This window comes from Antedon bifida, chromosome 3 (assembly GCF_963402885.1).
Source record: "Antedon bifida chromosome 3, ecAntBifi1.1, whole genome shotgun sequence".
Classification (NCBI taxonomy): Eukaryota; Metazoa; Echinodermata; class Crinoidea; order Comatulida; family Antedonidae; genus Antedon; species Antedon bifida.
The window spans coordinates 23,662,415-23,678,698 of record NC_136228.1 but is presented as its reverse complement, the minus strand read 5'-3'; the positions used below and the strand labels follow the sequence as shown (position 1 = coordinate 23,678,698).

The 16,284-nt window shown below is 35.1% G+C and overlaps 2 protein-coding genes across 2 annotated transcripts in view; one reads left to right on the top strand and one right to left on the bottom strand.

The window, feature by feature from the left end:
- The window catches only part of LOC144838320 (polycystin-1-like protein 2), a 54,349-nt gene extending 50,789 nt beyond the window's left edge, over positions 1–3,560 (top strand). The window contains exons 16-17 of the mRNA XM_078693657.1: positions 1,007–1,148; positions 2,038–3,560. Of these exons, the coding sequence (XP_078549783.1) occupies positions 1,007–1,148; positions 2,038–3,284 (1,389 nt within the window). The 3' untranslated portion in view covers positions 3,285–3,560. The remainder of the gene's footprint in view (positions 1–1,006; positions 1,149–2,037) is intronic.
- A 3,932-nt stretch (positions 3,561–7,492) lies between these two features.
- On the bottom strand, positions 7,493–8,023 carry LOC144838319 (discoidin domain-containing receptor tyrosine kinase B-like). Its single transcript, XM_078693656.1, has one exon. The coding sequence runs from the start codon at positions 8,021–8,023 to the stop codon at positions 7,493–7,495; it is 531 nt and encodes a 176-aa protein (XP_078549782.1).
- Between the last annotated feature and the right edge of the window lie 8,261 nt (positions 8,024–16,284).

The following is a 16,284-nucleotide window of genomic DNA, read 5'->3' as shown; positions in this document are numbered from 1 at the left end:
CTAATTGTGTTACCATGTTTCCTTATCTTAATTGATTCCTTAATTTTTCTGTCCTTCGATAACGTAGATGAGAGTGTGTTCGAATGAAAGTTAAAATATCAAATGTTTTTTAAGCAAACTTACAGCACAAAATTCAGCATACCTCGAATTTTCGACACGTTTTATGTGTTTTAATCAGTAGTGTTTATGAGGATTCTTCTATGACCTGATGACATCAGTCAGAAGATTCCATATAGAAGGACGGTCATTCCAGTCCTTCTATATCACAGTTCAGAGAAGGTTTTTTCTCTTTCTTTTGTAAATGGCCTCCCATACTATCCGGAAGTATGTATTGTCCCAATCAATAGTGTGTCATGTAGTGGAAAATGTTCTGTAACCTCCGAAAGTTTGTGTCTAGGGGGCTCTTTGTGTACTAAATTTAAGCAAAATCTATGACGTGAAAATGTAAAATTTTATTTATTTTGTTTAGAAGTGGAGTTGTGGTGTGGTGGTTTTGATGCTTGGCTACCACTCCAAGGGTCCTGAGTTCAAGTCCTGTCACATGTCAGGATTTTTTCTAAGGCCAAAATTACAACTCCACAGCTCCCAAAGACTTGTAACAAGACTTTGTTTATGTAGAGCATCTTGTGTATATGTTTGTCTTGTGAACTTCTGAGGGTCCCCTAATGATCAGCAATTGCTGGATGGATCACCCTCATTAAATATGGTTTTAAAAAAAAAAAAAAAAAAAAGCTCTTGGGATTGCATAGATAATAATAGCAATTATGGAAAGTAAATTTTGCTATTCATAGGTTTCTCGAACTAACAATAATAATTTGTTACAATGATTTTTGTAGTGTGAATTTGGTATAAATAGATTTTATCAGTACCTTATTTTAATTATAGCATGGTAATGTATTACATCAAAATATATAGATTGGAATTCAATTGTTAAAATCATTTTCTCCTACAGCACATTTTTGACAAAGGCCTACCTAAATGATTTTTTTTTTTTAAACCTGTATAGGTTTCCAGTTTTGTTGATCTATTTGAGTGGTTGAGGGAAACAGCTGGACCAGCCTGGTTTGATCAAAATTCAGAGTTTCTAAGCAATACAAGCTCAGTGCTTGTCGGCACAGTTCGGCTAAGACAGCTTAGAGTTTTACCAGGTACTACTCCTTTGCTCAGACTGTTTGTTTGCTCTTGGCAAGTTGTGAGAATCCAGAGCAAGATAAAATAATAGTGGATAGCAATTTTCCGATCAGCCAGTTGATGAAGGCATCTGCCTTTATTCTTTGACTCAATCACGTTTCATTTGCTTTTATTTTTATTGTATTACTCTATTTGCTTTGTATATTTTTTATTTTATCACTATAATTGTAAGAGGTTGTAAGTAAATGTCATGTATCCAGAACAACATACGACATTGCTAGGTTGCAATTTTTTACGGAAGCTAACTGGTCTAAAGATTCTTTACAAAATCTAAATCACCAAAACATGTTGAACCCCCCCCCCCCTCCCCCCTTAACCGACTGCAAACATAAAAAAAATGCAAGGCAGTGGGCAGGCAGGGCAGTGACCCAAATATTTAGTTTTGCACTTGGCAGATCCTGGCTACGGTCCTGTGATGGCTACATTGATGAACTACAAATGATGACCAATATTATCATCATATGTTTTTGCTTGGCAATTATTTGTTGCAAATGTTACCTTTATCTTCATTTTGTCTACATTGTCAGGTGTGTCCCATAATGTCATAATGTCACCTATATAACTCACATAAAGTCAATAGGAAATTTACAGTATGCATAAATTTAGGGTTGAGTCATAGAATCACCAAATATCCGCAAACATATTTTGATGCACATATTTTGCACAGATCCACTCTCTGGTGATGAACTAAAATCTTTCTTCCTACCAGTTTAGTTGTGTGCTATGAATTATGGCTCCATAGATAGAACTACAAGTGATGACTAATGTTACTATTTGATAAGCATTCTAAAATGTGATAAATATATTTTATAAAATAACGTCTATAAATTTATTTATTTTTTTTAGAATCGTGCTCTAAACCAAGAGTAATAAACTCAACTTTGATACCTGAGTGTACAAGTCCTCTCACTAAGCACAATTTGGATAAACGCTCCTACACTAAACCTTGGTCAACTACAGGTCATCATATCCCAGGCCAAGGCATTTGGTCATTTCAGCACAAACATAAAGCCAAAGGCAGCTACTTTGTGGGTAAACTTCACATGTATGACCGTGGTGGTCATATTGCAGAGCTTAGGGGCAATATAAGTACAGCCAATAATATATTAGGAACTTTGCAAAAATCTAAATGGTTTGACAAGCACACTCGAGCGGTGTTTATAGAGTGGACTTTATACAATGCCGATGTGAACTTGTTCTGCGTGTGTACACTATTGTTTGAAGTTCCCGGAACAGGAGCTCTCATAGCATCCAGTGAGTTTCTTGTCATGAGACTCTATAGATTCACATCCAAGCTACAAATGTTTGTGTTGGTTCTTGAAATTTCCTATATTTTCGTACTTATATTTATGATGTACAAAGAAGTTGCACGATTTTATCAGCGTGGTTTGAAATACTTTAACACATGGAGCATTTTAACATTATGTAACATTACATCATCCTTAATTGCAGTTGTGCTTTACAACATTCGTTTAGCACTTGCAAACATAGCCCTTGAACAAATAAACAAAACAACAAATATTTTTATAAGCTTTAATGATGTAGCAATACATCACCAAGTGTTTGGCTATGTAATATCAATTGTTGTTGTTGGTACTACTCTCAAATTGTTAAAAATGCTACGCTTCAACAACAGCATATTTCTCATGAGCAACACGATATCTCAAATTTCATCAAATGCATTCAGCTATTTCTGTACAATTAGCATTGCAATGATGGCATTCGCTACATATTCATATTTAATTTTTGGGCCCATCGTTTACGATTTTAGTACCCTGGTTAGCTGTTTGGAAAACATAGCTGTCATCATGGTAGGTGGCTCTGAAGTGATGGAAGAGGTATATTATTATTTCCCATTAATCGGGTCACTCTTTTTTGCACTTATTACTCTGACATTTGCATACGTTCTTTTAAATGCCTTTGTGGCAATGATGTTGGATGCTTTCACTGAAATAAAGCATGGCTTCATTCCTTGCCCTGACAAAGATGTCATTTCAATGCTAGTGGACAGATTTTACTCATTATTAGGGATTAGACGACCTCAAAATAAGCTACAAGAAAACAGTGATTTACTGAAAGTGAACAATGAATAAGAAATGTAGATAATTTGTAAAGACTTTGGTTGTTTATATTTCAAAATAATAATAATAACTCATTTATTCAATCTTTTATTTCGAAATCTCTGGTCCATAGAAAGTAAAATTACATATAAATGAAATTAAAAATAAACAAGACTAATTACTACTACTCATCTCAGGATAATAGTAATACACATTTAAATTCATAATTTATGTTAAATTTAAAATAAGTAATTACAATAGATTGTTAATGAAATTGCAATATTACACTTTTTAGTGCGACTTCTAAAATAATAGTAGAATTATTACTTTCTTTATTTGTAAAAACTGTTGTATTCACAAATAGCCTGTTTTTTTTATAAATATAATATATATAACATGTATATAACTACAAATTTGTTGTTTATACATTTCATTGTATAGATTAAATTAAATATCTATTTTATGTAATTGATCAATTGTATATTTAAAGATTGAAAGAAAGTTGATACATTGTGTTTGACCATAATATCATTAGTACTTTAGTCATAGCTACAGATTCGATATACCAAAGAAACAATCTGAAATTTTTGAGGTACAGTAATTGTGGTTTTTAGTTCTAGGTCCTAGTCCTAGAATGGGTGCAGGTCAACTCGGCCCTAAACCGTCTCGGCCAAAGTCAAGTCGGCCCCACTTCAAGTTGGCCCAAAGTCAACTCGGCTCCAAGTCAAGTCGGCCTCAAGTCAACTCGGCCTCACGTCATCTGGGCCTCAAACCAACTCAGTCTCACGTCAACTCGGCCAAATACTAATAATATGTTTAAAATTATTTTATTCTTTTATCAATTCGCTTCGCTTTTTGCGTTCCATACTTTATTGGGGCCGAGTTGACCGATTAGTTTTTGGCCGAGTTGACGTGAGGCCAAGATGACTCTAGGCCGAGTTCACTTGAGGCCGAGTTGACGTGGGGTCGAGTTGACTAGGGGCCGACTTGACTTTGGCCGAAACGGTTTAGGGCCGAGTTGGATCGAATTCCCTAGAATACTGCTAAATGATAGGTGTGGTGGGTTAAAAGTTGTCAATTTCTTCTGTTTGTGTTTGTATTTTTAACGTTACTGTCTGTATACTGATCACCCAGTATCAAGAAGAATTTAAATAAAAACAAGAAAGAAAAGAAATTGCTCTAATGGCTCAATGTTACTTTCATTAATAAAAATTGGTGATCATTTTATTCTTCATTACGTAGATGTCATATGATCTTATTTTTCTTTTTAAATTTCTTCATTCTATTTTTGACTGCAACTTTATCTCCAATTTCGGTATTCGTGTTCCCGCCCGTAATTTAAGAAACAACAATATCCTTCGTGTTCCCTTTAGTAGAGTCAATGTTCTTAAAAATGGTTACATCAGTAGATTAAGTAATAGTTTAGTCCAGGCCCATCCCCATATCGACATTTTTAATTCCAATCTATCTGTTTTGTCGTAATTTAAGTGGTGTAATTGCCTTTGTACGGTTAAACCAAGCTGTAAGTGGCGGATTTGTTTCTGCTGTTGTTTCTGGTTTTAAAAATAAAATAAGAATATAAAGTAAGAAATGTTACACTGTACTCGGCACTATTATATAAGCGTAAATGCATCAGGTCATAGGATGGCATACATCAATTTTTTTGCGCTAGTATTTTAAGTTTTAGTTATCACAATAATTGCCTTAGGCCTATGTCAGTTGTATGCCTCCTTTCAAAACCTTAAAGATGTATTGTCCCTTTGACTAACTCCAAAAAAAACAATGCCAATAGCCATAAGTCGCGTGCTAAAACGCATAGTGATACCGGACCGACAGACAGACAGACCGACCGACATAGTGAACTATAGAGTCGCGTCCATGCGACTAAAAAGTGGGTCATTTTGAAGTATCATAATAGTTATTAACTTTCACCAAAAATTAGTCGAAAAAAAAATTATTTAACTGAAATACAGACAAAATAATGCAACGCGCTTCTTTGGCTACTCTGTATGCATAATCATAAAACTTCCTCGCGATCTGTGTGAAAACACCTTCTCAACCGTGACGAGTTGTAAACAATCCTAATTAGCATCATGCATAATGCATACTCATGGTTTGAAATCTTTGTTTACTTTCGCTCGCAACGATTTTCCAGACAAAATGTAATCAAATTACAGGTTGGAAGAGTCTATATGTAAATTGACTGACTGCAGCGTAAAATTAACCGCGCACAATTTAACGGCGGTCAGTGGATTTTTTTTTTTCATTTCTCTACGTCCGTAAAATTAGGCCGAATTTCCATAGTAATTACAAACTACTAATTACAAAATCCGTAGTAATCCGAAACCCCTAAGCCACTTTCACATCGCGTCCGGATTCGGTCCGGCGTCCTAAGAAAAATATTTCTACCATTGGGCATGCTTTTACATCGATCAAGAAATCTGATATCCGATGTCAAGCAAGGTCATTCATACTCAAAGCTGATCGGACGAAAGAAAAAAATCGTACGATTTCAGAAAACAAATGGCTTCTTGATCCATCGCTACGAATTTGAAACCCGAATCATGTACGTACTCAAATCGTACGAATTCAGTGTGAACGATTCGTATGCTTTACAACTGAACCCATTTTCCATGATATTTTTCTCATGGTACCTCAAGAATCCGAGCGCGGTGTTTTGTTTCGTTTTGTTTTATATTTATACTGGGTAACCTCTTCAGTCAAAGACTGGTCTCCCAGAGGGCCCAGTTGGTGATCAGTGGCTGTGATGTACTAATACACCGGGGTAACCCCCTACTCGTCTCGAAAGATGTACTAGGTTCTTTAAAGTGCACACGAGCTAGATGTGTACACTGGACCTACATGCAGCTTAATAAATGAGCTAGATCGTGTACATCAATGCACTATGTGGCATGGTATTCTAAACTACCAAACAGTATTGTATTAAACAAGAAGTTCCTTAATCGTTTGATCTATTAGGCATAATAATTATGATTAGGTCAACTCTGTTACTAATGCACTACCCGATACTGAATACTTTAGGCCCACTCTGTTCAATCCGTTACATGTAGACCTAAAGCAACAGATTATGTTGACAAAAAAAAAAGAAAATTAAGTACTGTACCCATGAAGTACTCATTAAAACCATTTTTATGGTACATGAAAAAAAGGTTCCAGTATTCATGAAAAGAAAAAAAATACATAATATAATACAAAGTTAAAAACAAAATAAATATTTTTAGGCCTATGGTTAAAATTAGACTTGTTTTACTGCATGTGATTTGTTGTTTTTACCTAAAATGTTGAGAGCATCATCTTGCATTCATTCCTTGGTGATGAGATGTGGTAGTTGTCGTACATGAAAAGAAAGTGTATAAAAGTTATAAACATACATATTTGTATGGTTAAAATTTCGCAAGTTAGACTCGAAGTTGTTGTTTTTACCTAAAATGTTGAGAACATTATCTTGCATTAATTCCTTGGTTGTCGTAGTTCCCGTCGTACATGAAAAGAAAAAAATATATAAATTTATAAACAAACATAATATATTTGGTTTAACAGTTACAAGCTAGACTCGAAATATATGATTGGTTAATTACTTACCTTGTTGTTGTTGTTGTGGTGGTTGCCGTAAATCTAGGGAAAAAATACCAAGCTATGAAACAATAATATTTGTGTGTAAACGCTTAATTCAACTAGGTTAAGCCAGACTCAACCGTAAATTAATACTTCGAGTGGAGTTGTGGCTTGGTGGTTATGATGCTTGGCTACCACTCCAAGAGTCCTGGGTTCAAATCCTGTCACATGTCAGGATTTTTTCTAAGGACAAAATTACAACTCCACTCCCAAAGACTTGTAATAAGACTTTGTTTATGTAGAGCATCTTGTGTATATGTTTGTCTTGTGAACCTCTGAGGGTCCCTAATGATCAGCAATTGCTGGATGGATCACCCTCATTAAATATGGTAAAAAAAAAAAAAAAACTACTAAGTTAATAATTATATTATTTTTATTGAAATTAATTAAAATTGCCTGTCCAAGGTCAATCATCTCCCTACTTCCAATTGCTAGTGCTATGATCTTCAAAGCATGACCGACGGAATACACGTCACCCTTAACTGAATCGCAAGCACCATTAAGATATTTTTCTGGTGCTAAGTCCGGATAATCTTGTCGGAACTTCAGGCCCTCGTCCATCGATGAAAAGGTTAACTTCTTATGTTCTCTTGGGTATTGCAGTCTCATGCCATCCCGAAATCTGTAATCTTCGCTCTATATGTTGTTCCATCGTGGTGGATTAAGATATTTCTAAGCGCTACGTCATTGTGAAGCAGTCCTCTTTGATGGATGGTATTGAGGGCAGTGACCACTTCTATTGCCATAGACATACATTCAAGCGCACTTAATGAAGGTTGTCCTGTTTGCAATACCTGCAGAAATGTTGTACTGGACATGCTGCGAATGTTGCCAATAAACTCCTGTACCATACAACATACTTGACCTTGGCGAAAAACGCCAAAGACTTGAGGAACAGAAGGTAGATCGTATAAAAACTTCATAACACGCGCTTCCATAACCATCTGGTACCATGCTTCATCAGGATTGTTATAGCTATCCAAAAAGGCTTTTTTGACTGCGACAAGGAGTTGATGACCTGGAAAAAGATTTGATGACATCAAGTCAACACGTCCATAACTTCCCTGCCCAAGACGTACGGGATTACAAAGGTGAGAGACGCATGTGCTATCCAACAACCTCATAGGCGGAAGCATTTCCGAAAGTTTTGCTGTAGCATCTCTACAGTTAAGGACGGATGTTGGTGAGGTGGTGGTGTTACTTGTCGACGCACTATCGAAGCTACTTACAGATGACAATGGCCATTGCGATGAAGAAGATGATGGAACACTACCCAAACGTTTCCTTTGTGAAAGCTCACCAGTTGATAACGCGGATGTTGGTTTTTTTTAAATACACCGGGATGGAGAAGCGGTAGATGCCGAGGATGATGACGCCGCACTACGATCACCTTGCCTTGGGAGACTGATCTTTCCAGGTGATAGACCTGGTATGGCAAGTGTTTGGCCAGGAGAAAGCGCGAATGTCGATGACCGTGGCCTCGCAGACGATTGTGATGATGATGGTGGTGATGATGATGACGATGACGACGACGACAAAAACAACGACGACGACGATGACGACGACGAACTCAAGTTGCTATCCGCTGATTCATCAAAAAAGATGAATTACTGCTGTCCAAATCCTTCTAAATATTGACTTTCTTCTTGCTTTCTGGGGTACATCTTGTTGAGATCTACTTAATTCAAAACAAAACATAATTAATTCATAACAGTTACACTAGATTATTCGATAATAATTTCAATAGTAGACCAAGTTCCAGTAGTACTAAAGAATAGCGATCAGCTTTGTAGGCCTACACTCAGCATGTTATCAGGGCTATGCCATACAAAAACTATCCTAGTATTAGTAAGTTCAGGAGCTGGTATACAAATTACAATCACGTTTCTGCTTACCTTCACTACAGCAGAGCCAAGAACTAGGCCTAGTCTAGGCCATGGCTGTATTTATTATTTTTTATTATTACATATAGGCAGTAGGAATAGGTCTAGGCTAGTGGCCTACTTAATCTACTAGGTAGGCTAGTTATAGCGCCTAATTACCTAGGCCTAAGAAGTAAGAATAAGATTTTTATTAATTATGCCTAGGTTAGCTTAGACCTAGTTTAGCTAGGCTACCTATCTAGTATATTACTAATAGGCCTGCTTCAAGGCCCTACCTATGTTGAAAGTCTCTCTCTAGTCTAGCCTACAGTTTGGACTAGTAGATAGAGGCTAGACCTAGGCTACCTTTTAATTAGTACTAATTATACTACTACTACTACTACTACCTAACCTAGCCTAGTACTTTATCCTACTAGTACTAGGCCTAACCTAGGCCTACTACTAGCGATAGGCTATATATTTAGTTTTACGCACAGACCTCTAGGCCTAGGCCTAGATAGCTAGACTAGACTAGGATTAGGAAAGAAGGCGTGTAGGCCTAGGCCTCTAGCCTAGGCTAGTATGCTAGACCTAGCTAGGCATAAGCTAGAAATAGAATACTATTTATTACGCCTACAGTTACACGGCATAGGACTAGAGGTTAGTCTGCTAATTTGGTCTACGCCTAGGCATAGAGTAGATAGGCCTAGGCCTATAACCTAGGATTTTGCCTTAAATAACAAATTACCACTTTATTAATTAAAGCTACCCTATTACGGGTAGGCTAGGCCTGGCCTAGGGCCTTCGTAGTAGGCCTACCAACTAGGGCCTAGGCTAGCTAGGGCCTAGTAGGCCAAATACAGAACTAGGCCTAGCCTACTCTCTCTAGTAGGCTACTACCTAGGCCTACTACTAGGCCTATAGTACTACTAAATTAAAGGGGCCTAGCTAGATAGCTAGCGAGGCCTAGAGGCTAGCCTAGCCTAGGCCTAGTTATAGAATAAGCTAACTAAGCTAGCCTCCTAGTCTAGGCTAGGCCTAGTACTACTAGTAGGGTACTAACCTAACTAGGCTAGGCCTCCTACCTAGCCTACGCTAGGCCTATATGCTAGGGCCTGTCATTTTATAATAGGCCTAGTACTAGTAGGGCCTAGTTGGGTTAGCTTAGTCCTAGGTAGGCCTAGGCCTAGTAAGTAGTACTATGCCTAGGCCTAGTAAGTAGGCCTCTAGCCTAGGCCTAGCCTAGCCTCTAGGCCGAACAAAACAAACAAAACATTTGTTCACAGTCCAAAATAGAAGCATGGGCTTAGGCCTACCCTTCTTCATTTGGTTGGTCCATGATGCCTTGTTGAAGCTCAATCGATTTGTTGGTGGCCATGCTTGGTTAAAACAGAATCTTAGAATAGTTTTCGAATTCGAATTTTGCTTAGTAACACGTTATGTGAAGACTATACACTTCACACGTTAAAACAACTGATAGAGAGAAATCTCAGGTTGCTGTCGATTTTTAGGTGGCTGATGCGCTGCTTATATAGATAATAAGTAGCGCGTATGCGTGCACGTTCGAAATGCATCTTTTTGTTCTACGCAGGGTGAAAAGAACGGTTGGAATGTTCTATGGTTGCCATGATACGCTTTTCGAAATTCCATGATCATTTTCGTACAGTTAGGACAAACAGAGCCATACGACATTGAAAATTAGAAGCCATTTTTGTGTCAAAGAATTCGCACGCTGAGGGCGCGCGCGTCTCTTTTGTATAGCGTTTTCCTATAGTTCATGCATTATTTTTAGATTTTTTTGTCTATGAAATAACGCTTATATTCCGTTTTTATTTTAGTAATTAATTTTATTAATGGTATTAATTTGGTAACATATATATATTGTGTCTATAATAACAAAAGAATAAATGCTAGGGCCTACATGCAAGTCAGGATACATCAAAGCATGAACCAATACAAAAAACACACAAATTCACCCCTCTTTTTATACAGTATATGGCTCTCTGTGTGTTTTTGACACAAACTTTCAGAGACTCGTTCATCATTTCATTTGTAATAATTTGCCTTTATTATTTTAATATTGGTCATACCCTATTCAATATATTAACAAATATATCCACGACACTTTATTATTTTATTTAGTCATCAAAGCATGCATTATGAATTGAAAATATTACATAATTGCTATTAATAGGACGTAGTTATGGGATGTTTCGTTTCAAAATCAATCAATCGAACTTTATAATGTACTAGCGCACGCGCGCGCAATATTCTTTGCCGCAAGTACTTCTGTACGCTGTGCACATCGATATTTCACCGTAAAATGTGCAATTACATTTTTTTAAATATAAGAAAAAGTTTAAAGTATTTTCTTGCTCCTATACTTTACATGAAAGGGTCTTTCAGACCTGTTCCGGCACGGTTCCGGTCCGGCGCCGGAAAATCCAATCGAACGTCAATGTTTCGTTTTCACGCGGCTACGCGCATATCGATTGGCGCATAGCCGCGTGGAGCGTCGTGAAAACGAAACATTGATGTTCGATTCGCCGGACCGGAACCGTGCCGGAACAGGTGTGAAAGACCCTTTAACGTAACGGAGACAAGTTTGACACAAATTGATCTGCATATCACGTGACTATAATCCAATGTCGTAACTCTTTATATATATGGCTCTGGGACAAAGATTGTATAGCGCCGCTATACAATCTTTGGTTAGGAGGCCTGGCCTGGGCCTAGGCCTCCTAGCATATTATGCAAATTTACCAAGGCACTGTTATTGCATGGAGGTTATACCTCCATGGTTATTGACTACGTGTCTCCAAATGCTACATGGTACCTGCTAGTATAAGCAATGAATGATGGATGATTAATTTATATCAACAAAATTTACGCGAAAAAAGGAAAGATGATAAACGGCCAAGGAGGTTGCCGTGAGTCGTCCGATTCCCAACAACAAAACTAACTCCCACTCCCCTTCAATTAAAAATAAAAGTAGGTTACGGTAGACCTAGGCTAGGCCTAGCCTAGTTTTTATGCCTATTTTAGAAATAGTCATAATAAATAACACTCTCTACCTAAACAAGTTATTAATTGATTAGGAATACACCAGGCCTAGAGAGTACATCCGTTTTATTAATTTGGTTGTCTAACAAAAAAGGGACATTTTCTTTTTTTTTTTAATCATAATGCAGATAGGCCTAGTAGTAGTAGTAGCAGGGGTGTTGCCCCAGTTGCCCGGGCAACACCCTTAATTTCATACTAAATGTTTTTTTCTGCCACTAAATTAAAATTTAAATCCCACTTCATCATAGGCGCGCATATATTAACCACGTCTGTTAAAGAAATCCAGTGTTGGAAGAGTCTATATGTAAATTTGCTGACTGCAGCGTAAAATTAACCACGCACAATTTAACGGCGGTCAGTGGATTTTTTTTTCATTTCTCTACGTCCGTAAAATTAGGCCGAATTTCCGTAGTAATTACAAACCTGTGGCGTAAATGCTTGGTTTCTATTATGGCCCTGGACTCTTGGGCAACCTAGTCCTGCGACCGCCCCTGACTGTAGTACTCCATGCCAGGTTCTATGAATCACTAGAGACCCGGATTGGAACAAACTACTGAGGAATCAATGTTACAGTGTTTCCCAAGTAATGATTAGAAATTATAATATTAATATAAATATTGAACCTGGATACCACATATCTTTGCACCAGTAGTACCATTCTGTACTGTATACTACAGGAAGATTTTTTTAACAGATTATAGACACATTATTAAGTTATAATCTAAAAACATAATAACCCAATGATTGATATTTATAAATGTTATAAATGTAATATCTCAAGTAGGAGTGTTATATTAATGCACAATAGTGTTTCCCATCAAATGCAGTATTTCAAATGTACACTATGTGTTTTCATACATGCACAATGTAGTATTTCCCATCAAATGCAGTATTTCAAATGTACAGTATGTGTTTTCATAAATGCACAATGTAGTGTTTCCCATCAAATGCAGTATTTCAAATGTACAGTATGTATTTTCATACATGCACAATGTAGTGTTTCCCATCAAATGCAGTATATTAAATGTACAGTATGTGTTTTCATACATGCACAATGTAGTATTTCAAATGAGATACAGTATATTAAAGATGTATTGTCCCTTTGTCAAATTCCAAAAAAATAAAAATTAAAGATTTCGAAAAAAAAGTGGCTCATTTTGAAGTATCATAATAGTTATTAACTTTCACCAAAAATTAGTCGAAAAAAAAATCATTTAACTGAAATACAGACGTTTTTTGGTTCAAAAAATAACTTTGACTTCCAGTCAAAGTTTTCAATCAAAACATACCTCATAATGCAACGCGCTTATTTGGCTACTCTGTATGCATACTCATAAAACTTCCTCGCGATCTGTGTGAAAACACCTTCTCAACCGTGAAGAGTTGTAAACAATCCTAATTAGCATCATGCATAATGTATACTCGTGGTTTGAAATCTTTGTTTACTTTCACTCGCGACGATTTTCCAGACGAAATGTAATTAATTAATTTAGCTTTTAATTACATAAAATTGTTGTTTTTGACTCAAATTTTCGACTTAAAGTGAATAACTTTAATATTACTTTGATATGGCCAATTTAAATTTAGAATATTTTGACCTTCATTTTTTTGTGTTTCAAGGGACAATACATCTTTAAATGTACAGTATGTGTTTTCATAAATGCACAATGTAGTATTTCAAATGAGATGCGGTATATTAAATGTACAATATGTGTTTTCATACATGCACAATGTAGTATTTTAAATGAGATGCAGTATATTAAATGTACAGTATGTGTTTTCATAAATGCACAATGTAGTATTTCAAATGAGATGCAGTATATTAAATGTACAGTATGTGTTTTCATAATGCACAATGTAATATTTCAAATGAGATGCAGTATATTAAATGCACAGTATGTGTTTTCATACATGCACAATGTAGTGTTTCCCATGAAATGCAGTACCTCAAATGCACAGTATGTGTTTGAGATGCAGTATTTCAAATGAGATGCAGTATATTAAATGTACAGTATGTGTTTTCATACATGCACAATGTAGTATTTCAAATGAGATGCAGTATATTAAATGTACAGTATGTGTTTTCATAAATGCACAATGTAGTATTTCAAATGAGATGCAGTATATTAAATGTACAGTATGTGTTTTCATACATGCACAATGTAGTATTTCAAATGAGATGCAGTATATTAAATGTACAGTATGTGTTTTCATAATGCACAATGTAGTATTTCAAATGAGATGCAGTATATTAAATGCACAGTATGTGTTTTCATACATGCAGAATGTAGTGTTTCCCATGAAATGCAGTACCTCAAATGCACAGTATGTGTTTGAGATGCAGTATATTAAATGTACAGTATGTGTTTTCATAAATGCACAATGTAGTATTTCAAATGAGATGCAGTATATTAAATGTACAGTATGTGTTTTCATACATGTACAATGTAGTATTTTAAATGAGATGCAGTATATTAAATGTACAGTATGTGTTTTCATACATGCACAGTGTAGTATTTCAAATGAGATGCAGTATATTAAATGCACAGTATGTGTTTTCATACATGTACAATGTAGTATTTTAAATGAGATGCAGTATATTAAATGTACAGTATGTGTTTTCATACATGCACAATGTAGTATTTTAAATGAGATGCAGTATATTAAATGTACAGTATGTGTTTTCATACATGCACAATGTAGTGTTTCCCATGAAATGCAGTACCTCAAATGCACAGTATGTGTTTTCATAAATGCACAATGTAGTATTTCAAATGAGATGCAGTATATTAAATGTACAGTATGTGTTTTCATACATGCACAATGTAGTATTTCAAATGAGATGCAGTATATTAAATGTACAGTATGTGTTTTCATAAATGCACAGTGTAGTATTTCAAATGAGATGCAGTACCTCAAATGCACAGTATGTGTTTTCATACATGCACAATGTAGTATTTCAAATGAGATGCAGTATATTAAATGTACAGTATGTGTTTTCATAAATGCACAATGTAGTATTTCAAATGAGATGCAGTATATTAAATGTACAGTATGTGTTTTCATACATGCACAATGTAGTATTTCAAATGAGATGCAGTATATTAAATGTACAGTATGTGTTTTCATACATGCACAATGTAGTATTTCAAATGAGATGCAGTATATTAAATGTACAGTATGTGTTTTCATAAATGCACAATGTAGTATTTCAAATGAGATGCAGTATATTAAATGTACAGTATGTGTTTTCATACATGCACAATGTAGTATTTCAAATGAGATGCAGTATATTAAATGTACAGTATGTGTTTTCATACATGCACAATGTAGTATTTCAAATGAGATGCAGTATATTAAATGTACAGTATGTGTTTTCATACATGCACAATGTAGTATTTCAAATGAGATGCAGTATATTAAATGTACAGTATGTGTAAAAAGTAAAAATGTTTATGGAGCGAGATAAACAGCATAATTATGGCAGTAATTTTAAAAGTCTTGAAACTGACAATTACATCTGAATACATTATACACTTTAAGAACAGTAGTAAAAGTCATAAGTTTATTAGAAAAAGAAAAAAATCAATCTTTTACAATTGTTTAAGATAGAAAATAAGTACAGAGGTATATTAAAAATCAATATCAATGGGTAGACATAATGACTTAACAAAAACAATAATAAAAGGTAAACAATGTTTGTAAACAGTATATAACAGGAAATAATGTAAAAGGGTAGGCAATACATATAAACAATTTTTTTTTAATGTTTAAAAAAACAATCTGAAGTTATTGAATACTGAGGAATAGAAACAAATATGAATATTTACGTTTAACAATGATTAAATAAATTAATGTTAAAATAGGAAATAATTAAAACAGCAATAATTTGAAAATAGTGTTGTATGACATACACTTTTAATTTTATAATTATTATGTACAATGTCTTGTAAAGAAATGTAATAAATGATGAAATAAAGTGGGATGAACCAAGAAAGGAAAAATAAACACATTATAAGTAGAAATACATTTTCGAAAGACCAGGTATCACATTATACTGTTTTCGAAAAAAAAAACAAACTTTTATTTAATCATAGAAAGATCTATTACTTTAAAAAAAGGTGAACTACACCTTTTTTTCATACTTAACTATCAATTACGGTCATGCAATTTTTATGGTAAATTGTTGTTTTTTTTTATTGTTCTTATACGTAATACAACAATTTCTTTTAAAAATAGTATTAAAATACTGTATTAAAAAAATTCACATGGCTCCAAAATTGAAAAGCTCTATTGGAAAAGGGCATTCTATGTCCAATGTTACAGAATAGCTACAATAGGGAGTGGACCCACTGGTGTGCAGTCTAGGAATTTTTAACTGTTAGGTCGACGTAAAAAAAAGTGTTGAGTTGATCATCTATTTAAAGGCACCATGGAATGAATGCAAGGGACATAATGAGGTATGTGTGCCG

What these genes read in the sequence shown, in the direction of transcription:
- LOC144838319 (XM_078693656.1), bottom strand. Translation starts at nt 8,023, where the DNA reads ATGCTTCCGCCTATGAGGTTGTTGGATAGCACATGCGTCTCTCACCTT.